Here is a 25,759-nt window from a genome sequence, read left to right on the forward strand (position 1 = left end):
TCCTTGCAGTGCTGCTAAGCGAATAGACAAGGCAGACGAAGACAACACAAGGTATGGGGGCTTGTGGAGAACGGATCCTCCTCAAACTAACCTAGCAGGTCAGTGGCTGGGCTGAGAGAAAAGCCTCAGTCTCCCATTACAATTTGTATTATTGTAATATACATGCATACATATATAACCATAGCTTAAGCCATGCACCAGGACTCCAGACTATTACTGATGCGGACACCTCAGGAATAAGTACTGTTTACCCCTCACAGAGGATGTCCATATCGCCTTTAAGGCACCACCAAAAAACTGGTATGCAGTGAGCAAGACGGTGGATTACAGTGCATAACATATTAATTCCCTATCTAGCTGTGCTTCACCTGCGGGAAGACTGAGGTAACCTACCTCCCACTCAGGGTGCACCGACTGCCTGCACAGGACATGATGCAGAGAAAAGAAGATGCTGCAAACCCACTGCTTAGCTTTCCCGGACACTGGTTTTCCCCAAAAGACAAGCCCCAGACACCACTGTTGCTGACACATGAGTCCAGCAAAATCCTGAGCTCAGCCTTCAGAGCTTGTGAGTATCTGTGGCTCCAAATGTCCTCCCTCTATGTATTGACAGGCACAGCCTCATAAGCTCCCTCACTCTTTCTCTAGTTTGTGTGTCCCTTAAATGAATATGTCAATGGTTAAGGGGGCAAGCTGGGGTGTAAGGAAAATACTTTAATCCTACAGCTTTTGGAATGGTCCAACTAAATAGCAGGGTTCTGTATATCAAGTACACAGAGCATCAGTACAGCTGAATATAATTCACACATTTACTACAAGTGCTAAGCTTGGTTCTCACCAGTACTTTCAGTCCTTCCCTTCCCTGAGCAAAGAAATCTTTCCAGTTTGCTTGTTTTCTAAACAAAAAATAAAAACTAAGAGGAGGACTATTTCTAAGTTCTCTATTGACTCCCAGTTGTTTACAGGTATGCTGCTGGGTCAGCAAAGTCTGGTTTTAGTGACTGGTTGTACTATGAAACTTCCCAAAGACAGGTCTCAATTTTGCCAAGAAAAACTTCCCTGTACCAAATGAATTTCCATAGTGAATGTTCAAGGAGGAATGGAAATTTTAGGAGTATACTTAAGAAAAAAGCATGTACTGCACACTTGCAATTATAGGCTCTAAAAAGGCCTTGGAAAAAATATATTAAAAAGAAAAGTATATAAGGACATAGCTAACCAGGCTGCTACCATTTTTTTAAACTTTGAGAATGGCAAGCAGATTGTGTCGTATCAGGAAGCTCGTCTGAGGTTATATATAAATGACACACACACACACACAGATCAACAAGAAGTTTGCAGACAGAAAGTTCTTAACTACCACTTTTCACTTGTTACGGTTTCAGCCAATATCACTGTCTTTGAGAAAGACAAAGCGTACCTCTACAGCAGAGCTGAGATTCCTTACCTCTTTAGCCATAGATCAGTAACTTTTCCACTTCCTCTAACTTGCAAGCTTCCTCACCAGCAATTCTCACTCCGCTGTATTTAGGAGCAATTGGGAGCCAGGCTGCTAGCAGTGACCTTCCAGTACTTTTCAAAGAAATTTTGCTTGGTGTTTATATGAAAGAGATGGAAACATAGCATCATCTCTGGAAGAACTTTAGCTGGACAAATTTATCTGCATTTCTGCCACTCTGCACTGCTAAAATAGGTTGGACATACCTGAGAAATGGGATGCTGTAAAAAGACGATTCTTTGTTAGTATCTTTAACTATCACTCAAAAAAAGAAAAACACCCAAACCCCCAAAACCCAGCAACCAAACCCAGAATGCCTCACGGAAAAAGAAAATACAAATTCATATGAAACAGCATGTCTTTGCTAGAGTAAACTGGCCAAAGTTCAATCATTTGTTGTCAGTTCAATGTATTGGTTACATAATACATAAATCATTATATTTTTTCAGCCTAAATAAAATGATGAACAGAGGAACAACTATTGCCTTCTTTTCACAGATGCATCAAGACAGTAAGTTCATGGGGTGACAGGTCTACATTATGCTATGAAACTGGCTGGCTTTCTCACTGACTGAGTTTCTTACTGACTTGGATGCAGCATGTGGTGTGTGCAGCTATAGTAGTGCTGGACTTACACATGTGGGCTTACTGCGTAGAAAAATATAAATCCACCTTTTACAGTAAACATGATGCAGAGAGAACATTCCCAATGTTGAATGTTTCCCAACTTCTGTCTCCATACTGATTGATGTGACCTCATGTGGGGCTTAGGACACACCTCCTGTTTCAGGTCACACATCATGGGTATGACCCACTGGCCAAATTATGTGACTAATATTGTCAAGTCTGTGCCTTTTGCGCAGGCCAAGAGAGTCAGGCAGGAAACGCCACATCCCTGTTGAAAGTTTAGCACAAAATAGCATCTCAGAAGCGTGTCAGGATGGGGAGCCTGGTATTCCAGGATGTCCATGTCCAAAGTAAGACATCTGAGGTCCAAGGATGGATGCAACACATGTTGGACAGCTCGTGTGCCTGTGATCCCAGGTACTCAGGCCACTGAGCCTGACAGATTGCTTGCATCTTGTTCTGGGCGATAGCTAATCAGTGCTAGACAGGTGTCTGCACAACATCTGGCATCAGTACAGAGAGCCCAAGGTCACCTACCTGCCTAAGGAAGAGCAAAAAGGTCTCTCTTCTGTCTTGACCCACTGACAGAGCCACAGAGAGCCATCCGTCTCTGAACAGAGGTACAGAAGCAGAGAAGTACAGCAAGGCAGTATGTCAGAGGCAATGTTTTCCCTGTGATTTTTACAAGTCTCTGCAAGAAGGAAATTAGAAACTGAAATCTACAGTCTCTCTCATTTATAAATGTGTCCATAATGTGTATGTTGTGCTGTAGGTTAATGATGCAGTTCTCAAAGAAGATTAACTGCTGCTTCAGACAGCCATCAATTTTTTATGATTGCAAGACCATTTCTCTACTATAAATGAATGTTACACTCCCCAAGGGATGAGCTGTATTCAGCATCGGTCAGGTGTGTAGGGTGGGAAGATGAGGGTAAAAAAAAAAAAGAGAGAGAGAGAGTGAGAGAGAGAAAAGCAAAAGAGACAAGCCAGTTTCTCAGCTCCTGCTCTAGGGGATATATATATGACTTTTATCATTGCCACTTCTGAGCATCCTGAGTAAGGCTAAATGTGCAGACATGTGGACATCTGAGTGCCACACAAAGCTACTGACGGGGCCAGTTCCCTCCATAATGATGCTATAAGCTGTTGATGCCTGATACCAGACAAAAGTGAACTTGTACAAGCTCAGCAAAGGTGTCATCCTGCTTTAAGAGCCTAGGACATTACTGTTGCCAGAGAGATATAGTTCAGAGAAAGCTTAATACTGTAGTTGAGCCTTTTATCAAACATAACCAGGATCTGGGGCAGATCTTACGACATTGACCAGAACTACATCAACAGACTAAAGGGATTCACCTTATCTATTCATCCTTCTTACAGTATCTAAGAAAAGTGGGAAGAACTGTCTTTTGTAGGTGCCTCTGCCTCTTCCTCCCTCTCTCTCCATCAGCTGTGATAGGGAGCCTGATGCCTAATGTAGATTAGAAGGACACTTTTATGTGTTTGAATTTTGGGACATGAATCCTTATCTGAAGTGCAAGTCTTTCACCAAGTTACTCAACAGTTACAGCTGGTGGAGCTGAAAGGATCCCAGCCACCTTCACTAACAGTAGTCCACATTTTAACCTGACTGGTAAAACCATCACCACTCAGCCTGAACACCTTCAGGTGGCCAAACAAAAAAAAAAACACAATGTCATTGTAACTATATCCTTTGATTGATCCAGCTTGTCTTCACATACTTTATTTTTACTCTGCATAGAGCAATAAGTTAGGTCTATGCAAAGAATCTTATATCATGATAACTGTGTCTTTATTTGATGTTTAACTAATAATATTAGACTAGTTTAAAAAATGTAAACTTCATATCCATAACCAACAAGATGTTATATTGCCATTACTGTAAGTACAGCTGAGATCTTCATGAAAGAATGGGTTTGGAAAAAGTTCATTGTGGACATTGCCACACTAAGCAGGCTCCTAATTAACATGTGATCCATTTACCCAGTTCCAACCCAGCAGTCACTTTAAAAACGGTTCTGGTATTGGCTCATTGCCAATGGCTGAATGACCCTCTGAGAAAGCCAGTGCTTAGGTTCATGTTTAACTACACTCCTTTCACCTGTCTCAAACCTGTGTTGGGAGTCCACAGGTGAAATCTATGGGTTTCAACTACCTTAACACTTTTATAGGCATCCCAGATTATTCCACAGTTGCAAATGCATTTATGGTTGGGTTTTGTCATTTGCAACTGTGTTGAAGAAAGCATGTTGTTCTGTTGCAGGAACATAAGACGGAGGGTCTGTATTGAACCCTTAAACCTGTAGCTGCCTTTTGTTACAAATCCCAGTGATCGCTATTGAGTTTACATTTCTGCTTCAAAATCTACATGGTAGGATATAGATGCATTATGTTCCAGTCCCATAAGACAATTGGAAAATGTTTCTTTAATAAAAACAGGAATAGGCCTCTAATTACTTTGCACAGCAAATGTCATTTTCCAGACAGAAGTCAATGAGGACCTTTTCTGTTAAGCCTGAGTTAACAGAAATATACATAAAAGTAAGCTGATGCATCTACTGCATCCATTAAGCAGACTGCTTAAATATTTATGAGGAAGGAAAATACTCCATTCCTTTAGTGCAAATATATTAGGTCTCCTAACCTTCTTTGGGGAATACTGTAATTTTCCCCTAAATCTTACAAACATACCTGTGTAAGTAATCTGAGTTGCTACAGAACATTTATTTATGGGGCAGAGTATCACTTAAATGTGCCAGGTTTGACACATCAGAATTATTTCCAGCAAACTGTAAATTACATAGATACTGGACCAACCATGTAGGCTATTTTCCTGTCGATAAAACCCACAGACCAAATATTATCAATTAACCATAGGTAACAATATTGGCTGTAATTTCAATTCTTCAAAAGAGCCAGTGTGCATACAAGATAGCCTGATATGAGTCATCCATAGGAGACTTGATGCTTTTTGGGGCTCGTGGGCATGCACTGCCTCTCTGGACTGCTGACTCCTCACAACATGAAGGTGGCCAGGCTGCTCTTAACCACAAAGGGCAGAGACCACCATGGAGGAGCAGTATGATTGATTCATTGACTCTTTCTTAAACATCCCAGCAAGAAGGAGGGCAAGTCTACAACCAGCCAGGCCGCTTTTGAAGAGCAAATATTTACCAGTGCCTATTCCAGTATAGCCACAAAACATTGACACAAGAACTGGATGAAAGAAGCAGTGGTAGCATGTTTTCCCCTGCATTTCTTAGCCATTTGGAGAACAGCAATCACTATTCTTTGAAAAGCTGAAAGGCTTAACAAAGTAATGTTTAAATGCAGAAAGGGTGCCAAAATGATAAGTGCAGGAACTCAAGCTCGCCATTCATATGCAGAGCAGGTATATTACAGGCTGCAGCAGTGCAAACTTCAATTTATCTATTTCTGTGGTCCTGCCATCTCCAGAGTATGGCAGCTCCCCTCAAGTGCTCTGAAAGCGGTAATATTTTTCTTCTCTCCCAGTCCATTGGCAATAAAATTTGATTAATTTCAATCTTGTTTGTCTGCTCTGTGTGTACTTGTTTCTATATATAGAAACTTATGAACCTTTGCCTCTCTTTTTACATGCACAGCATTGCTCTGGAAGGAGGACACTGGACATCCACAAGCTCACAGGAATAAACAAACCTAATGTAAAATGAAGACATGTAAAAGTCCATAACTTCTCAGCTGGCTCCCTTCCATCGACCTACAGGGAAGGGAAAACGTCATTTCTTGTATAAAGATGACAAGTGCTTCCCCTTTGCCTAATAAAAACAGGCAATGCACAATACAGGGAACTGGGACTGGAAAAACAGTTTTGAACAAGCCAAAGACACATTAAACTGCGCATGCCACATGATAGGCAAAGCAATTGCACTGATAATTATTTTCATGTCTCCTAATTCTACCACAAGATACTTGTTTCACTAGCTATTATACTAAAAAAGTTGTTACGATGCAGGGAAATGCAGGGAACAGCTTCTATATCCATAATGTGATCACTGCCAGTAAAATAGAGTATGAAAACAAATTAATGCATTTTCCCTGAAGTATTACTGTAAGAGCCTACATATCAAAACTGTTTGACTTAGTCTTATGAAGAGAAAAATCTATTTTTAAAGAAACAGCAGTAAGAGGCAGAAAGGCAGAACAGAATAACTTTATGGTCACTTTCAGAGCAAAACAGAAGTCTCAAAGGTGGATATCTGTCATACCACAGTGGCTGGTCTTTGTATAAGCAAAGGAAGAAACAGGAGAAATATGTTTGATTTTCTTCTTTGTTGTATTTTTAATTGAACTCTTTCCACCGTACTTTTTTTTCAGGCTATAAATATTAAATCTTGGCTGGGTACTCTTTGCTGGAACATCTTGGCAAGCTCATGGTGATGCTGCATAAGCTTTTAACTCAAATGGCAGATCCTTTCCTCCCCCAGTTCAAGTTGAAATTTATGTCCAGAGTTTGTCCCTTTCAAATAAGCCTGCCTTTGCTTCCCAGCATGGAGCGTAGGGAAGGAAAGGCAGGAAACTGCAAGGTCAAAGGGGAAGAGGAAGAAGAAAACAGTGTGACTGATATTCGTACAGGCACTTCAGCCATTCAGAATTCTAAATATAGCAAGAATTAATGAGACAGAATTGTCCTTGAGCATTAACATTGTCCTAAAGTTGTCAGTGTCCTACACCAACCATCACAGATGAAATACAAAGCAAACCTAGTGTCGGTCTCCCTTTCAAAGAACAATGCTTAAATTTACTTTTGATGGAGCATATTGAGGTACCACCACGATGGACAACTAGGTTGAACCCCGACCACAGCTAACTGAACCGTTTATGGATGCAGGACAGATAGCAGAGAGAGGTTTGTTGACTCATATGCACGTTGCTGGTTCTTCTACATCAATTAAGGAAGGCCACAATGTTTTACTACCAGCTCATCGTGTCTCCCAGCTGCTTAGGTTCTCCACAAGTATCAATCACTCCTGCACAGGACATCTCTACTTCTGATCTAAACAGTTTGTGAGAGCTGAAAGCAAGGCAGGCTGCAGAGTGCTAGCCTTGGGGTGGCCACTCGTGGCTGCGAGTCTGAATACTCCTAGGGCCAAAGGGCCAGCTTGGGAGCTCTGCTAACAAAGCAGCAAACAAAAACTTAATTTATACTTAACCTCTTTTTCTGACAGAGGAGAGATATTAATGTGTCCATCTTTAAAAACAATCCATAGAATGGATTTTGAAAAAAGCCCAAGTGTCACAGTCAGCAGTCATATACAATTGCACGTAATGCATCCTGACAGATGCCAACCTAATGCACATGTAAATGCCTTTGTGTACCCAAAGGCCTCTTCTGCCTGATTTGGAGTAGAACTGAAGAATATTCTTGCAGGGGAGAAAGTGGGAATACTCTTGATGCTTCTTTCTCCAGAATCTCTCTCGTTAGCAGGTTTATTCAAAGCTCTCCCTGCAAGGATTCAATGTGGCAGCTTTCAGCTCCAGTGAAAACAGTAACTATAACAAATAAATTTCACAGCAAATTCAGTCTTCCGTTATTTGCCTCATTACCATGCTTTATGTCTTCTGTTCTCTACAACACTTTGTAATACCAGGACAAGTCCACAAGAAATGGGACCAGAAGGCAGTTCCTGTGTCGCAGAGTCCAGTCCTTACCACAGCAGCCTAAATGCTCACATGATCCTGATGAGAAAGCTTCTGTCCTGCTCTCTTCCCGGAGACGAGACTCAGGATCTAAACAGGCATGTGAATTTTGCACCTGCAGACTCCACAGCTGTTGTTTAGAGTCAGACCCCACCAAGTTCAGGGAAAAGGGACACTCAGCTTAGAGATAACCCAGCTCTGTCTCTCGTTACACCTGTCTAATTTATTTGCCTCCAGCTGGACCAGAGCAATTGTAGCATTTGGCCTGTTTCATCACTGAACACCATAACCCTGACACTGAGGAGATGAACAAACACAGCAAGGGAGAAAACAAAACGCACTGCTCAAAACCGACAGATGCAATCTGTAGTGGTATCAAAACCCGGTCTGTCCCCAGGGAGGTATTAAGTGACGTTCGTAGTATCTAATTAATCGAAATCCTTTTCTTTTGACTCTAGACCTGTAATGGGAAGCAAGGCAGAGACAAGAGAGGTTGAAAAGGCCTCACCAGGGGTGTTCCCTGCTCTTGATTTGCAAAATCAGCTAGTGCTCTCCATCTTTACAATCCAATTGAGATAGGGTTCAGCATTAAAGATGGACTTTAGTATGTGTCACTACTGTGTAGTTATCATCGAAGAGAAAATGAAAATACAATAATGAGCATCATATCCTGTAGCCTCCGAGCTAATTACGCATCTTTCTTCAAAGGGTAAGTGGAAAACACACACGCTTGGAAGATATCCATGGAGCATTTAAACATGCGCTTGTCAACATGTCACAAATACTGTGTTTTTACAGTTGAAATAAAAACACAAAATGCCATCTGATTGAACTTCAGAATAATTAGCACATCGTAGCACACAGCCATGACAAGTACCTGTCAACAGCTATCAGCACAGCAATGACATTTTTCACTGTGAATAATAATGTCGTTTTCCACTTTTGAATAGTAATGCTATTTTTTTCTTTTGAAAAATGTAGCATTATTTAAAACAAATACAAATATACCCTCTGTAAAATGAGATTTCATTCTGCTAAGCTAACATTCAAACAGAATTATTTCACTGATTTTGTAAACAAAGCTCTAATTACATATGCAAAAACAAACAAAACTCTAATTCCACATGACTCCTAGAGGAAAAGGATGCTGCCTGTGGGAAGGTGCCTTCGTTTGCCAATGCCTGTATATTCCCAGCATGCTTTGTCTTTGTGCCAAGACGTATAACTACGAATGTTCTGGACTTGTTGTACAAAGCTGGCTATTTCTTGTAGGAAACACACCCGTGTAAAAATATACCAGAGAGTCAGGATACCATGGGTGATTTTCAGCAATTTTCAGGCAAGTCAATAATGACAGCTCTGCTAAGCTCCTAGAATAGTCTGTTCAAAGAAATGTAAGAAAATGCCAAAAGATAGTCTGTAAAGTTTTATTAAAGTTATAAACTGCTCCATTGGTCTGTTTTCTGTAAACAAGTTGGTTATAAATAGACGGGATTTAAAATACATGTTGAATTGCACATAATGGCAAGTACAGTCTCATCCTGTTTGGGCGGCTGTGTACAATTTTATGCTTGTTTACTATGACTTTAATCAACAAGTCATATGAGCTTAGTCAATTTGGTCTTTAGGGCCCCTTAGAGGAAAAAAATGTCTCTTACTAACAACAGCAAACAATCACATAAAGACAAGTTTTCAAAGAAAGGCTGGAAGAAGACGGCTTATGCTTAGCCTGGGGTACTGGCTCGTTTTGAGCACCTCAAACATGGGCAGTAGCAGTGGTATAGCCATACTGGTGGAGTACAGTGCCCAGGCTGAGAAGCAGGGGTAATTTAGAGGGAGCTTGGGTATTTCTACATAACAGCATGCTTTGATACATAGTTTTGCTTCATGTGAGAGGTAAATCGATTCATGTAGCCATTTCTGATTTGGCTTGATTGCCCACCATAGTGACAGCTTTTAATGCCAGCTGGAACTCGCTTGGTGCAATTGTAACAAAAATCCTCTATTTATAACAACAGGAGTAAGTAAGTGATCCATGGAGATGGTTCATCCACAGGTAGAGCAAAAAAACCCACGTGTCACTATATTGCATTCCAGAATGGTTACTTCCACCTCAGCTTCAGACCACCTAGGGTGAAATTTGTCTTGTCCTACTTCGGCCACCTCAAAGGCAGGTATCTGTCTTAGGCAGCTAGTGGAGGCTTCCACTAACCTGTGGAAAGACAGCAGTGTCTCTAGATAGCAAGACATCCCACCTGCTGTAGACACTTAACTTGTATCTACAGCATCCAACACAAGACAGCTTAGAAATTTGGACAACCACCAGCACAGTCATATACCAAGCCCAACTTGGGTCTTGGCTGACACTGTAACAGTAATATAAATAATACAAAAATCTGCACTGGTCCCAACTCTGACTCATCTTAGTGTGAGAGAAGCCCCTCTCCCTCCAAACTTATACCACTAATGCTGTTGAAAGAAAAAAGCAGCTTTGCAATAGAAAAACTTGAAAGATTCGGTAGGACATTCTGTTAAATTAAATCTTACCTTAAGTAGTTATTGTCAGGTTTGATGATTAGGAATGGATGTGGATCAGGTGGACAAAGCTGGTACTCTGTGCCAAGCTCTCATCATGTAAAACTCAGATAAAATTTTATTCAAAATGTAATAACAAAGATCTTAACGGATATGGTATGTCTCTGACTGTCTTTATCATCTGGAACACTAGAATTAGAACTTCAGTTTTCAGAAAATAATCCATAAATCTCTACACTTCTACCCGCCACAAAGAAAATGCCAAATGCTACCAAAAGATACATCTGTGGAATTTTAGGCTCGACAAGAAGTATGAGATCACAAGGAAACAAGCTGCTGAAATTTCCAAGAATTCTCCACAAAATGCAAGATCCAAAGAATTTCCATAGCAATTAAGTTGCTGTTGTGGTTGTCTGAAGTCTGCTGCCCTAGAACAGAGGTGGAGAGTCCCATCCGTGAACAACAACATCACCGCTTTGAAGCTGTGGGACAGGGCCACCATTTCCTTAACTCCAGGTAAGCAAGAAAACTCCTACATGTCCCATGGTTTAGTGGTAGGAGACTAACAGTCGGGAATGAGAACCTCTGCTTTAAAGCAGCACATCAGATGTGCTGATTACAGCTGAGTCACATGCAACAGTCATTTCTATTTTGCTTTTATTTTAGAGCACTGCAGGTTTAAAGATTCACACCTTATGGAGTCAAAAAGTTTGTGTGGAATGGCTTGCAAACCAACCAGCTTCTGAGCTACCAGGCTCAGGCTTCGGACACATCGTCATTCTGACTCTAGATATCCTACCCACAAAAATCTGGAGCTGCAAAGAACTTGGCAGTAACGTTTGGGTTTAATGTTTTGTTTCAAAATTGTTATGAATTGGAAGCAAAGACACGATACATTGCCCTTAGAACTAAAATTGGAAAAGGAGTCACTGGAATTCCACCAGCCATAGTTGTTACCACTTTTTCAGATATTAAGCATTGATTTTTGCCGCTCTTGAGGTGAAACGGGCAGAGCGGATCTATCCGATTAGTTCTGTCACTAGAAGGGGTTGACTCTATTCTCCTCTCCTCCCACCGCACCACTTCCTCTGTATTCCTCATCTGACTGCTTGATGGTGATTTCAGTTCTCAGACAATAAGTTGGGGAGGGGAAAAAGGGCAGAACACAGCCCCCATTACCAAGTCGTATTTTTCATTTTTTTGATGCTTAACCTATTTCCCCTTTTTTTCCTTCTTCTCCCCTCCCCACTCCCTTTTCAGGAATAATCCCAAGAAAGAAGGGGAGAGGGCCTGAAGAGAAAATTCAAATTCATCAGATTGAATAGTAGAGGAATGCAGGACCAGCTGGGGAGAACCCTCTCTCCAAAAAGTGTGTCAGCAGCTCAGGATTTAGCTTGTGGTTTCCAGAACAAATCACCCTCCAGAAACCATTATTCTAATCCTTCCATGACCACCATGGCTGATGCAGGCAACCAGGACAGACACATGGGGGACTTCTCTGCAGCTGCACCCAAGACCATCTGCATGTAGAAGCAGTGTCACACACAGCCTTCTTGGATGAAAGAGTAACACCATTTTTGCATACAACTGCAGTTGATTCAAATCACAACGCCACTGGAAGAGAACAGAGTACTCTTTTAGCGACCATACAAATTGTGCCTTGCAGCATCTGGGCAATATCCAAATGACTCCAACACGGAAACAAACCATCTTGTATATGAACTGCAGGGCTAATGAGAGCTTGCATAGAAAAGAAATCTTTCGTACATGCAAACATTTTACTCTAAAAAGTTTTAGTCATTTTGAACAGGTTGCCCAGAGAGATTGTGGAATCTCCTTCTCTGGAGACATTCAAAACCCACCTGGATTTGATCCTGTCTAATATGCTGTAGGTGACCCTGCTGAGCAGGGAGGTTGGACTAGATGATCTCCAGAGGTCCCTTCCAACCTTAGCCATTCTGTGATTCTGTATTTAAAAGAAAAAGCAAGAGAGGCTTTGTCTATATTTTGCATTGCACAGATTTAATTAAAGACGTCCTTTTAAACCAGTTTAGTAAAACTATTCCAAAAATCCTTGGAGGATACTTAATTCATTTTTCAGTATGATTTATGTTGGTTTAGTTTAAGTTCGTCCCTTGTAATGACATTTTGGGCTGCTTATTGAGAACCTGAAGGACATACTCTTGGCTCAGTGAGGACAGGCTGAAAGCTAAGCTCTCCAACTGCAATGCTGCAGCCCAGGAAGCTCTTCCAGAGCTTCTTTCAGGAAGCCCTTCCAGAAAGTCCAACGTGGAGCCAGCACCTGGAGGACAGCAATGTCTGAGCGTTCTGGAGGTGTCTTTGGAGAACAAGCCCAGGAAGAAAGCTTTGCAGTTCAGCCATTGCATCATCCTTCTCCCAAATCATCCCTGGGAGTAGAGAGCACAGCACAACCTGGGAGCCAGGAGCTTGGAGGAAGGAAAAGTTGGAGCCTAGAAAACACTAAGGAACTATAAATCCATTTTGGGAGGCTTGAACAAACCAGAACCCCAAGAAGAGGAACTCTAAGCATGAAGTTACCAAGAACCCATGCCAAAGATCCCTTTAAATTAATATCCTGTCTCCCAGGACCAGATGATGCTTCCTGTAGGTTACCCTCCCAAACTTCCAGCCCTCAAAGGTTTCAAAGCATCCTGCACCAAAAGCTACAGCTAGAGCACTATTTTACTAACCTCCCACCCTGTGTGCATATAATTAATCTGTTTTTCAACACAGTTATATTTTTAGACTCCTTAACATCCTGTGGCAGTGAGTTCCATTTAGTTGTGTAATGTGAGGAAAAAACTTCCTTCTGTGCCTCTTTTTAAACTCACTTCCTGCTAACTTGACTGTGTTAGCCATTGCTCTTGTATGATGAGAAACAGTGAATCATGGTTCCGTTTTGCCTTTCCCGCAACTTTAATGATTTCTGGACTGATATAAATTTTTTCTAGGAGAACTCCCCCATACAAGTCTAAAATGGCAAACACTTAATAAAAAGAAAAAAAGGGGGAGAAAAGAGAGAAAAAGATTAAAGCAAATGTGTATCAACTCTGACTTTTAAAGCTCTGCAAGATTTAAATACAGGTCGGTACCATTCCTCGTGCTATGAGAAAAACAGTAGCATCTCACATCTCCTGAATGCATCTCTTTTCTTCTGTCTAATTTGTAGGAGGCAGTATGTCTAAAACACAGACACCACTTTAAGATGTTTCAAGGCAACGTCCCCACCAGTTTTCTTTTCAGGTTGCTTTGATTTGCACTATGACTTTACCTTTAAAGATGCTTCAGAAGCTACCCAGATGATGGTTATGTATCTATTCAAGAGTGCCAACCTATTCAGGAGCCTAGCTCTTGCTTTGACATTCATTTTTATTCTCATAAACTGAAAGGCATGCATGCACATACCTGGACTAATTTCCCCAGCTTCCTTTCTGTCTCACGTCCCAGCCAAACAACTGTGCTTTATTTGGCCCAAGACGTTAAAATGAGACCAACAGGTGTCTGAGCACCAAGCCCACACCTATTTTTCAGTATTCTCTTTCAACATTGCGCCTGATTTTCTGAGACACCAGAAAAACAAAACATAGGTTGATAAGCTGTTTCTTTTTTTTTTTTTTTTTTTTTAAAAAAAAGCACTTTTAACTAGGTTAGCAGCGTTTCTGCTTTGCACCCTCCTCTCCCCCGGCCATAAGAGCTTTTCAGCACGGTCCGGTGGGAAGGTTATGTGCCAAGGCGGCCCAGCGAGGCTTCCTCACCCGGGCCAGCCCTGGGACACGCTCTGCCCGCCAGACTTCCTCGAGCAGCAGTCCCCGCGCCTGGCTGCGAACCCTCAGGAAGCACCGTTCGTCTCGGACGTGGCCACCCCGCTACCCTTCCTTGCTTTCGGTTCACCCTGCTCCAAAACACCCCTTTGAGGGGAGCTTCTTGCCGCCCACAGCCAGCACGACGTGGCCTGGGGGCAGGAGGAGAGGGGCGCAGAGCAAGGCGAGAGGAGGGCAGCGGCGGTCACAGCCACCGGTTCCCAGCCCCGCTCTTTCCCGGGGTTTGAGCTGCTCGCTCAAGGGAACAGGCCACGGCGCGTACTTGGGATAAAACTGTTGGATGGCCATGAGTTAACCAGCTTTAAAGGACAAACTAATGATGGAGCCTGAGGAACGATGGCTCCAAGGTAAGAAGGAATTAAAGCCTGTTGCTCCAAACAAGTGTCTTGAACCAAACACCAAATTCTCCCGGTCGGCTCCTGGTGCTGCTCAGGAGCGCGGGAAAGAGAGGCAGAAACACAGGCTCTGCGGCCTGCAGGAGGCCATCGAAACGACCGTGCCCGGCCCGTCCCGAAGCAGCGAGCCCACGACACTCACTGGCAGCCTCGCCAGGCCCCGTCTGTCGCGGGGGCACAGGCAGACGAGGGCCCCCCTCTCGGCAGACGAGGGCCAGCCTGACCCGAGGGCGGCCGAATCCGCGGATCTTGCCGGCACCTCGGCAGGTGCAGAGCGCTGCCGACTTGTCCGCTGTAAAATCCCACTCCAACAAGTTTGTGTGTTTTTTGATTAGAGGAAGTGCTGCCCCGGAAAAAGCAAAAACTGGTGCAATTAGTACCATCCGTCTGACTTCAGCTACCCAAAAGAGACCTCAAGGAACCTGGCGGAGGCTATAAATGTGCAACAAGCCGCAGTTTTGGTGTGCGGCGTTGGAGCGACTGATGCAAGTTTAACAGTTTAACGCAAACATACGCTATTCATTCGAGGCAATTATTTTTAGCAGTCACGTAGCTAAGGGAGAAATGGTGCTGGCAAAGCCAAGAAAAACACAAACAAGGACGGTGCCAGTTCCCCTCTGCTACCTCCGCGCTGACCCGCCGTGCCCGCGGCTGCGCAGCGCTTGGTCGCAGCCCATCTGCACCGGAGGGGAAACGACGACAAGTCGCGCGTATTTATTTGCAAACATGTCGCCTGTGGCGCGACAAGTGAGGTCAGGAGCCTCCTCGCGTGAAAACGGGCTGAAACACTAAGTAGCTTTCACCTACGTCACGCCGGTCAGGTCTCTGGGATCTTTCTTCCTTCCATCACACGCTGACCCCTAAGTGCCAGCAGAGGAAATATTTGCTGGGAAAGTCCTCCCAAGGTCTAAAACAAGCTCCCTGAGAAAACAAAATTGTTGCAAGATATCTTTTTCTCTTTCCTACAAAATCAAGGACTGAGTTGAAACAACTTCAAGAGCTACCACCAATCCCTCCAACCCCACCTCCACCTCCCTTCTAGCTTTTAACTTTTCTTCATATCGTTGGGTTTTGTCGTTTTTTTCAATTTTATTTCACCAAAGGCCACAGAGGTGCCACAGGCAGATGCTGGGCCGCAAGTGAGCACTTGAGACACAATCAGAGGCAGGGACTAAGCTCCAGTCTCACAAAAATTGGTAAATGTTACCGTTAAGAAAAGCTGTTTTCTTTGTTGGTAAGGACAGGGAAGCCGCAGGAAGCCCTTTCTCAAATGATCACTGTTTCGGACTATAAACCACCCCCAGCAGCTATCCCAAGGCATTGAATTTCACAGCAATGGGAGAAGGGGTACCGACTTCCGAGCAGTCAGAAGAGTCAGAGAGGAAGGGATCCCGAAACCTCATTCTTGGCAGAGCTGCCACTTCACCGCAAATACAGATTCATACCTTATTTTGATCTGAATCGTGTCTGTCAAGTCTTACATAGGAGATTCAGTCATCTGACACCTTCTTCACAGCCTTGCATCAACACGGCACATTAGCAGCGCACAGCCACAGCTTTTCTCCTACACAGCGATTCGCCAGCTGGTGCGCAGCATTGCACAGCAAGGGCCACGTCAGCGTGGCACGTCGTGGCCGGAGACGCTAATCATCAGCAGAGCAATGTCTTCCCAGACCAAGAAATCTCCAGCGTCCATGGCATCTTCATGAGATCCACCTTACCTGAAACCAGTCCTGCCACATCGGGGAAACGTCACAGCTGGAGCCTCCTGCGCTGGGACTCTGGGCAGGCATCGTGTCAGGAAGAAGAGATGGCAGGATGCAAGTTTGGATACAGGATTCATATGAAACATGTCGGGATTGCCCCAATAGGTCACATCAAGGGGGAGAGAAGTGAAGTGACCAGTTTTGGAGGGAAAGGAAATAAAAGCAGGGACAAAACCTTAAAAACAGCAACTTTTGGAACTGTCAGTGAACTGTAATTCCCTGCTAAAGTTTATAAAAATTGGTGATTGTCTGCATTTTCATGTGAAATATCTTAAAATTTTGACTTACACTCTGGTAAGAGTTCCAAGAAATGTTAATAATTAATAAAAAATAGAACATGGCATGAATATAAATACCAGTTAATTTATTACATTTTCTAGTACATATTTCCAAAGCATACATGACCAAATGTATGCTTAATTTGATACAAACATTAAATACTTGGCTTTGGCATTTAAAACAGCCTTATGTGATGTTATCATATAATATATGTGTCATCATGCAGAGATGATACTGAAATACACACCAGAAAGCATTTTCCTTCTGGGGAGAAAAGACGAAACGTTAGGAAGAATAAAAAAAAAAAACCCACACGATTTCACAGTTTTAAAGAAAAAAAAATCTACTAAATTATAAATAAGTCAGTAGTTTGGAAAATGTACATTATTAATGAGGATATGACTCATGAAAAAGGACAGATATGTATATGGTCCAACCTTGCAAAGCCAAGCTCATACCTACTGTAATTCCTACACTGCAAAATCTGACTTTCTTACAGACATCTTTGAAAATGTTGGTATCTCTGTGCCTAAGTATGAACAACTACATAGCTGAACAGCTCATGAAGCAGTATTCCTGTTTTTTTCTGAAGTTACATATCGCAGCTAGTGCAAACACTGTTAAACATTACGTTAGTTGAAGTTAGATCACTAATTCATGCCTTAAGTATATCCTTTTTATATCTTTAAGAGGAAAAAAATGCACACAAAAAACCTCCCAAGCCCAGTTTTCCAAGTAATACCTACCTTCAAAACTCAAAAGATTAAAAAAAAAAATCACAACTAGGTTCTTCAAAGTGGCCTCTTCTGGCCTTAAATAAAGAAATAAACCACTATTTCTTTGCTTGGAAGATCCATCAAACTGAGCATCTGTGCAACATCCCATGTATTCAATGAACTGGCCAGAAAAGTAACACCACAGATTGTTCTGATTCCATATAAAACATGTTTAAAAATCCTTCAGTTATGTATGAGTTTATAAAAATAACTTAAAGCACTATTATAGAAAACTCAGTAGAAAAAATGAATTTGTTACTGGGTAGAAATTTAGGCATAACGTCTTCTGCTCAGGGAGCTGGATAATTTAAACTTTTATTCATGCTGCAACACTGAACTCCCAAGAACTATTAGTAATCTGTAACCTCCTGCTAAAACAGAAGGAAATGAAGAACCAGATCAAAAAGCAGGTTCATTTCCATTACAAAGAGGCATTTTACCATTTCTTGATAAATATGTATGCAGTTTATCCAGCACAGGAGGAATATTCAAAAAAGTAAGTCTGTTTGTCATTTTTAATGGAAATCTGTTTAAAAAGTACTGTTTTCTTAATCAAATACAAAACAAAGAATATGTGGAACTAAATATAGCTTTAAATCTTGTCTACCTAGAAGATTTCACAAATGGTTTTTGGAGGCTGGGTGAGATGTTTTGTTTGGTTAGTTTGTTTTTGACTGCACAGCTCAACGAACCTGAAGGACTGCCTCCATGCTGCTGTGTTCAAAGCGGCAACTTCAGACCAGACACAATGCAGCATATGATAGCCCACGTGAAAAGAAAGTATTTATTCAAATCGAATGAAGCTCTACAAAGCTCTTGTCAAAATAATTTATTCCAAATTGGATTTCTGTCAGTTCCAAAGTGAATTAATTATAATAACATAAGCTACAAGATAAAGCTAAAAAGATCACATCTGTGTATACGCATGGTTGTGACTATCAGAAAAAAGCTTTTCTATATAATAATGCTTTAAAAATACTTTCCTGACTCATCAAGAAAAATGTTTTCACAAATAAATATCTCTAAAAAATTGTGACAAAGTCATTTTGGAAGCCAAGAGAGATGCTATTCTAGATGGTACTAAACCTTTCTGCAAGGATATTTTCTTCCTCATGATCAAACATGTAGATACAATCTCCCATCCACAGGCATACCTCACTGTGTGACTGTGATCTGATAAAAAGTTTGTTCATGAACAGAACTTGCTATTACAGCTTTATAGCTTAGTACACAGAGGCACCGTACAATTATCTGAACTTGTGGTAACACATTTAAATTAGGAAGCTCTTTGTACAGGTAACAAAAGAGAGAGGAAAAGAAAGTTATTGTACAGCTGTGCTAACAGTTCTTCCATCACTGCCCACCAGGAAATGCTGGCTGCAGGCTGTGATTTCATGAAAGCATTCTGTTAAATGCCCTGCCAAGCAACAGCTCAATAGTCAATATTCCCATTGCGTTGCTGATTGCCATCCAATCACTGCAAGTGACTAAACTCCCACAGTTCTCTTCTCCATAGGATAACGGAGCGCTTTGGCTAAGATTTAAACATTTCTGCAGAGGTTCTGATGATGACTTCTCTCAAAACATCCGTTCCAAATTGCACAAGTCAGCCACAGCGATGAAAGTCAGTCTCTGGCAATAACGGCAATGGGGGTCTTTAACCTCAGCACCCAGCCTGAAGGGTATTTCCACCAGAACGCTTAGTCACAGAGAGCGTGGTAAATATCTTAAAAGAAAGAAACAGGAGTATTTTTAGTATGTTAAAAGGAATCTTCTGCAAAAATTAACTTGGGCACAATGCTTAAAACTGCAGCCATTTCTTACTTAAAGTAATAAAATAATAAATGAAAAACGTACATATAAAATCCTTGCCACTAAATAGCATACACACAAAAAACTACCCTTGTTCTTTTAATTTGTCTTACTGTCTTCTTTTTCCAGCAGAGAAGAAACAATTAAGGGATGTCAGATGGCTTCATACCACCTTTTGTCTTACTGCCGTTATGGTTGCACAGCAGGAACAAGCTCAGCAATAACACTCTCTAGTCTGTACAACTAATGAGCATGTATCTTAATGACTCAAAGACAGCTTCTTGTTTGGGAAAGCAAGGTTAAGCTCAGACAACAGCATTTGAAGAGAACAAAAATTTTGCCTTGTACCATTCCTGATATTACGGAATTGTGGAATCAATTGCTGATCTAGATATTATATCTGTGGTTTTTTTATCTTCTGGACAATAGCTAAGGAAGACTTGGCAAATCTGGTTCAAAAAGGTCCCAATTTCCTTGTTTTCAACTCATATTAAAGAAAATATATAAAAGAATAATTACTGTAAAATTAAAAATTATCAAAATTCTTCAAGAAAAAAAATCTACCAAACCTTATTTAATACTAGAACTTTACCGTGCAAATGGCTGCATTGTTTTGCATACATGTAATATAGAAAGGAATACAGGAAATCAAACCCACTTCTGTCTAAATGGTTCAAAGTTGCAGTAATTAGCTGTCATCAAGGCATCTCTCAGGAAGAATAAACTTAGCATAGAAAAAAGAATGTGCACATCTCAGTTCTGCAAATAACAGTGAAGTAACTCAAGATAATGGAAATCTGAAAGCCCTGCAGTTCTCTAAGCAGAAGCTTTACTACATTAAGGCTGCTAGCAGCTCTTTGGAGAACATCATCAATAAATGATATACTTCTTCCACTTTCTACAAGCATGTAAAGCATTGTGCACAAATCAGGAAGACAAATACATGTCTGATGTATATGGCAGAGGAACAGAATACATTTAAACTACGTGCATGGTTTGAGATAGCATTTCTAACTCTTCAGCTCTGATCCACAGGCTGACAACATATGAGATATTTCATTTTTCACTTTGAAATAACAATAAAGATGAAAACATGCAAACTTTATCTGCTTCCTTCTTGGCTCTATCACAGACTCTGGGCATGCTAGCCAATTCCTACTGCTGTGGGGACTGCACAGCTCCCTGACTCCTGTGAGCCAGTTGGGAGCCATTCGGTAATTATTGGAAACATGAATTTTTGACGGAACTTGGTAGTTATTCAAGTGAAGACTACATCTTAGATCCAGTAACTGGAAAGCAATCATTTGCTAACTCACAGAATCACCCCAACGTTCAAAAAAACACTTTTCTTTCATCATAGATGCTCAATTATACCTGCTTGTACTACAAGCAGTGCAGTAGAGTCTGCGGTGAAAGGCAATTCTCTGTAAGGCCAAGGTCTTATCACTCTGCATTCACTGGGATTTGTATTTTACCTTGCAAAAATTTCCATTTTGGCCTCAGACTCTTTGCAAAATAAGATGCTGCTCAAACAAGGAAAGCAAACTTAGGCTCTCATTTGTAAGCAGAGAGAAACAGGAACCTGTCTTACAGTCATCTTTAATTTCAGTAATACTGTGTTTCACATGAGACTCTTTGTGAAACTAAATGGTCATAATGCCAGTGAAGATGGCTGTATTTGACTTAACAGTATCATCACTTTCTTTTTGAAATCAAACTTCCATTCCCTTAGCCTTTTCATAGGTCTAAGATTAAAAAAAAAAAAAAAAAAAAAAAGGAGAGCTGATATTATCTATCATTCTGTTCATCTAGAGATGCACAGTACCTACAAATGCCAACATTTTTAAAGCATTTTTTAAAATTAAAGACTACCATCCTTGGACTTCCATTTTTGTTGACTGTATAAGAGATGAGATTAAGTAACAGACATCAAAAAAACCCTTTTGAATACTGGCAGTAGAAAAGATCGCTGCTCTCTTGAGCTTTTAATTTGTGTATTTCTCCTGAGCCAATTTCCTCCTCCTGCACCCCAATACATACGGTTAGATAAAATTATTTACCTAATTTATGCCTAATCATCATTCTATTCAGTTTCAATTTTAGCAGCTCATATGTCCAGAATAAATTATGACTATCATCCTCTCTTCACACTGCATATGTTAATATCCCACTTGAGTTCACAGGTTTGAATGCCTCACTCAGACTTTCACCTCTAAAGGACCTCCGACAGAATAAGAACTTACTGCCCCCACTTCAAGGGCTTCAAGTGCTTCCAAGAACACCATTATAACATAGTATTACAGAAAAGAGTCGAATCTTCACTGCAGATGCTTCAAAGATGACTCAACTTGCTAGCAGCTCTATACTTTATGGAGCTCATGTTATATTGCTCACACTGTATCACTTTGGAAAAACAAAACAGACAATTCGACTTCACTTTTGCAGACTGGCACCCTGGTGCTATTCCCCTTTGTAGCTAAAATATATATAGGTTAAAAAAAAAAAAAAAAAAAAAAAAAAAAGAAGATTCTGTACAAAGACCTACTAACAGATGTCACACAGCTTGCAGGGATCCTCAGCTAATATAAACTGGTCATAGTACCACTAAAATCAGTGAAGCATCTCTGATTTATACCAAAGAGTAGCTGTCCCTCACCCTCTGAAGAAAGTTCAGGACTTCCTTAAAGAGGAATAGCAAGACAAACACAAGAAGAAATGCTTGTGCTGCTTCCTGTGCTTCATTTTAAAAGCAAAGACAGAGAGTGGGTAAAGGAGAGATCTTTAAAAGGGCAGAATTTAATAGAAAATCATCAGGTAGCTGGTCCTGTTCTGTGGCACCAGTTTTTAGGGTTATTTTGAGTAGGCCTACAAGCCTGCTCCTATGAGCTAAAAAATAAGCTGTGACAGTCAATTTAGTATAAACAGTTTTTGAAGCCTTTATAAATGGATTTTTGAGTGGGAGGAAAATTCTATAGTGCCCAGTAGAGGGAGCACTGGATTAGGGGACACAATAAACACTAAGCAAATTAATAAACTTTAAAAAATTCCAGGTAAAATCCTAGCTTAAATCCAAATGATAATTTCCTAATTATAAAAAAAATAAATAAAAAATCACCTTTGTGTTTTCCCCCCGCATAATTCCCACTTCCCCATACATTTTAATAAATTCTGGTTTTCAGGTTTCCAGCGTCTTATCCCAGAATGTTACAAAAGCTGGGATATGAAGGTGACTTTGTGTACAAACCTCTGCACAGACTGGATGGATTCCTATGGTGCTGTCCAATTGTTCTTTTGTCATTCCACATTTAATAGCAGCTGCAAACCCCTGGGTAACTTCTCCAGCATTTGGACCAAGGACATGGAAACCAATGACTCTCTCCTAAATGGAAATGAAACAGTCAAATGGAAACACACTCATGCATCCAGTTCTCTTTAGACAACCTGTAAGCTCTCTCTATATATTTTTTTTTTACTGAAAGTATATAATTTCATCAGTCCCTGAAACACACCACAAATTAATATAAACGCACAAATTTAAATTATCATTAATGCCAAGAGAAGGGACACAGCAGGTATCATTTTGTCCTCTCTCTGCAACGGAAAAAATTCAACTTAAGAATCATCTTCCTTGCAAGTTTTGTGCAGAACTCATCTGCTTACCTCAAGAGCATATAAATTTAGCACATGGTATGATCTATGCTTGATTAACATGTACACCCAATTTGCAAACATGTATTTGAATTTTGTTCAGGCAATCTATTCCACTCATTCCAACAGACTGCATGCCTGTGTAAAGGCAGGCAAGTGCACAAAGATTTGCAACATGAGGGCACCTACACTAGGTGGCTATATGAAATACATGTATTGAAGAACTTTGTTCTTTTGAAGAACAGTTTGATAGCTGCTAATGTAAAAAGGGTCATCATAAGCTAAAATTCTGGCTAACTGATGTGACAAGAGGCACATTCTAAACAGACTGAAGACAGCTCTTTCTGCGGCACCCGCTGTCGCTGGGAGATAATATATCTAGAGATTAGCCAAGCAAACTGAAAGATATCAATCTACAATGAAGATATTATCTCTTCATGCTTTACTTCTCTCATTGGTACTGCTGTTCAGTTGAAAAAAATATGTAGAACTGCAGCATATATCCTTGCAGAAAACTCAGGAGAACGAGTTATGCTGACTTGACTTAAAGAAACTTGTCTCATTTAGCAAATGCCAACTACCGTGGTCCTCACTGGCTTTCACAGTATTAAATAGATTTTGTTGAGCACAGATCTAGCCCACTTGGCATCAGAAGTTATCTGTTCTTCCTCCAAATGCATATAAGGATGTGTGGTACTGAGTACACTGTAAGGTTATTTTTCTTCCACTAAGTATGAGGCCTGAGAATTACCTTATGATTTAAAGAAGAAAACCTAAAATTAAATAATAGCCAAAATGGAACCGTCCTAACTTCCCTTTAAAAATGTGTACATATATAAAAGTAAAAACAAACAAATGAAATTGGGATAATTAATTTCCACTATAAATTTATATAGCTAATGAACAAAGTTCATATTCTGAGTAACTTTCAACTCCACCTCTAGATGTTTAAATGCATTCCTAATTTTCAGGACAAGAAATGGAAACAAAATTAATGAAACACTTTAAAGCCCCATTAAGTCTTCCCATTTTTATTCAGCTAACTTTGGATTAGGAACATTAGCATGGCTTCTAAAACAGCTTCCACAGTCATGTAAATTCCTCCAGGAAAAGGAGATGGGCAAAATTATGTTCGTAGACGTTACAAAATCTGTGACATGCTGATCAAAAAAACTGCAGGAAGATAAATCAGTATCTGATGATAACAGAAAACAGGTAAAATAGATCCCAAATTTTAATAGCACTGGTAGTTCTACGCCACTACCTTAACAAGAATACATTCTTATCAGCACATTAATTATTCAAATCCAACAAAGTTTTTATTAAACAGATGACGATCATTCAGAGAGGAGCACATCAATTTTCCTAACCAATCTAATTTAGCTTGTGCTTCAGCAGGTACTATATATTTCCATAACCAGGAAGTTTTATCCTAGTTTTATCCTAGTCCAAGGATAATCCTGGCGTTATCACTGAAAATGAGATTTGTGCAGGCAAGATAGATTAATCTTGTTAGAATGAACTCGAGAGTTTTATAGGCACATGCATTTGTAGAGGTCACAAGATGTAATAGGTTCTGAGCGACCTTAATTTCACAGCAAAGAATTCCCCAGAAAAAAACTGCCAAGTTTAGAGAGGGGGAGTAAGATCAACAGATAAAAACTTCTGACATGTTTTACATGTGTTGATTCAATCAAAGTTAATGAACAGTCTTAACAATTTCTAGTTATTTCACATATATGAAAAATATATCAATGGCAATTTCAGGATTTTCTATTTTACTAAGACACATTTTTCTATAAACAAAAACACTGGCTCATTATAAATATGCAAGATTTCAAAAAGGTAGAGAAATTTAAATTCACTTGTAATTTGTTAAAAGTACCCTATTTATAGCTGTGGTATTAATGGCCCCTAACAAGAACACGTAGCTGTTGTTTTCTCTGGAGGGAGAAAAAATACACTTACATTATCTTGAATATTGCAAATTATCTTTGCGTAGCATTTATTGTTGTCTCTGGATGGGACAGTCCATTCTAGTGGCCAGAAATAACTATGGTACACCTGGAAATACAACAAAGACGTTCAAGATCTGTAATTTCACAGCACAGAAAATAATCTTCCAAAAAACTGCCAAGTTCTGCTAAATTTGCATCATCTGCTTCCAAAGATGGAGCTTTACCACTGCCTGCAATTGCAGCAGACTCGGGAGGATGAGGCTTTGGAAATATCACACCTGTAAAAACGTTCATCAATCATGACACGGCACAGGAATGAACCATTAACTAGTATCTCTTCTTTAGCAATCACCATACACACAGAATTGGGAATACTCAAAATCAGGGTGAGAATCTTTTCCCTTGATGGAAACCAAATAAAGAAGCCACTGTGAAATAAGCATTAGTGTCATCCAATAATTAAAAAAGAAGCCATAAGCATATCAGACATCCAGGCTGCAGTTCACCATGCCCTCATTAAAGCAGACAAATAGCAGCTTCCCTTGTGTAAAGCTGTATTGTCGCTGGGTCTATCTGGGATGGAGGGAAAATATTTCTAAGTACACTAAAAGGAAAGAAATAGCCACAGCACCTAATTTTGGAGAGATCAAGGAATGCTTTTTTTCCAGGCTCTCTCAGATTATGTATCACCACAAAATGGAAAGGAATATAGGGTGCACATAAAAACCACATTTTCTGACTGTACCAACCTACATCACTGGACAGATGCCCAACTGAGGATAAATCTACCCATCCACCTGCATAGCACATATCAGAAAATGACTGGATGTTTTAAGGGAACAGTTATACCCAGAACTCCCTACATCTCTCATTATAAACTAATCTCAAATTGATTGCTATCTGAGAGAATTTTTTAATTAATT

At 40.5% G+C, this 25,759-nt stretch overlaps 1 protein-coding gene across 3 annotated transcripts in view; it reads right to left on the bottom strand.

The window, feature by feature from the left end:
- Window positions 1–16,706: 16,706 nt before the first annotated feature.
- Window positions 16,707–25,759, bottom strand: part of TXNRD1 (thioredoxin reductase 1) — a 40,618-nt gene continuing 31,565 nt past the window's right edge. For 2 of the 3 annotated variants that reach the window (XM_062589300.1, XM_062589307.1), the window contains 3 exons: window positions 24,847–24,942; window positions 22,475–22,609; window positions 16,707–19,144 (listed from right to left, as the gene is read on the bottom strand). In XM_062589300.1, the coding sequence (XP_062445284.1) occupies window positions 19,082–19,144; window positions 22,475–22,609; window positions 24,847–24,942 (294 nt within the window). In that variant the 3' untranslated portion in view covers window positions 16,707–19,081. Of the gene's footprint in view, window positions 19,145–22,474; window positions 22,610–24,846; window positions 24,943–25,759 lie in introns of those variants that run through there. The other variant, XR_009960076.1, reaches the window with a different exon arrangement.

Source organism: Rhea pennata, chromosome 1, assembly GCF_028389875.1.
Source record: "Rhea pennata isolate bPtePen1 chromosome 1, bPtePen1.pri, whole genome shotgun sequence".
Classification (NCBI taxonomy): Eukaryota; Metazoa; Chordata; class Aves; order Rheiformes; family Rheidae; genus Rhea; species Rhea pennata.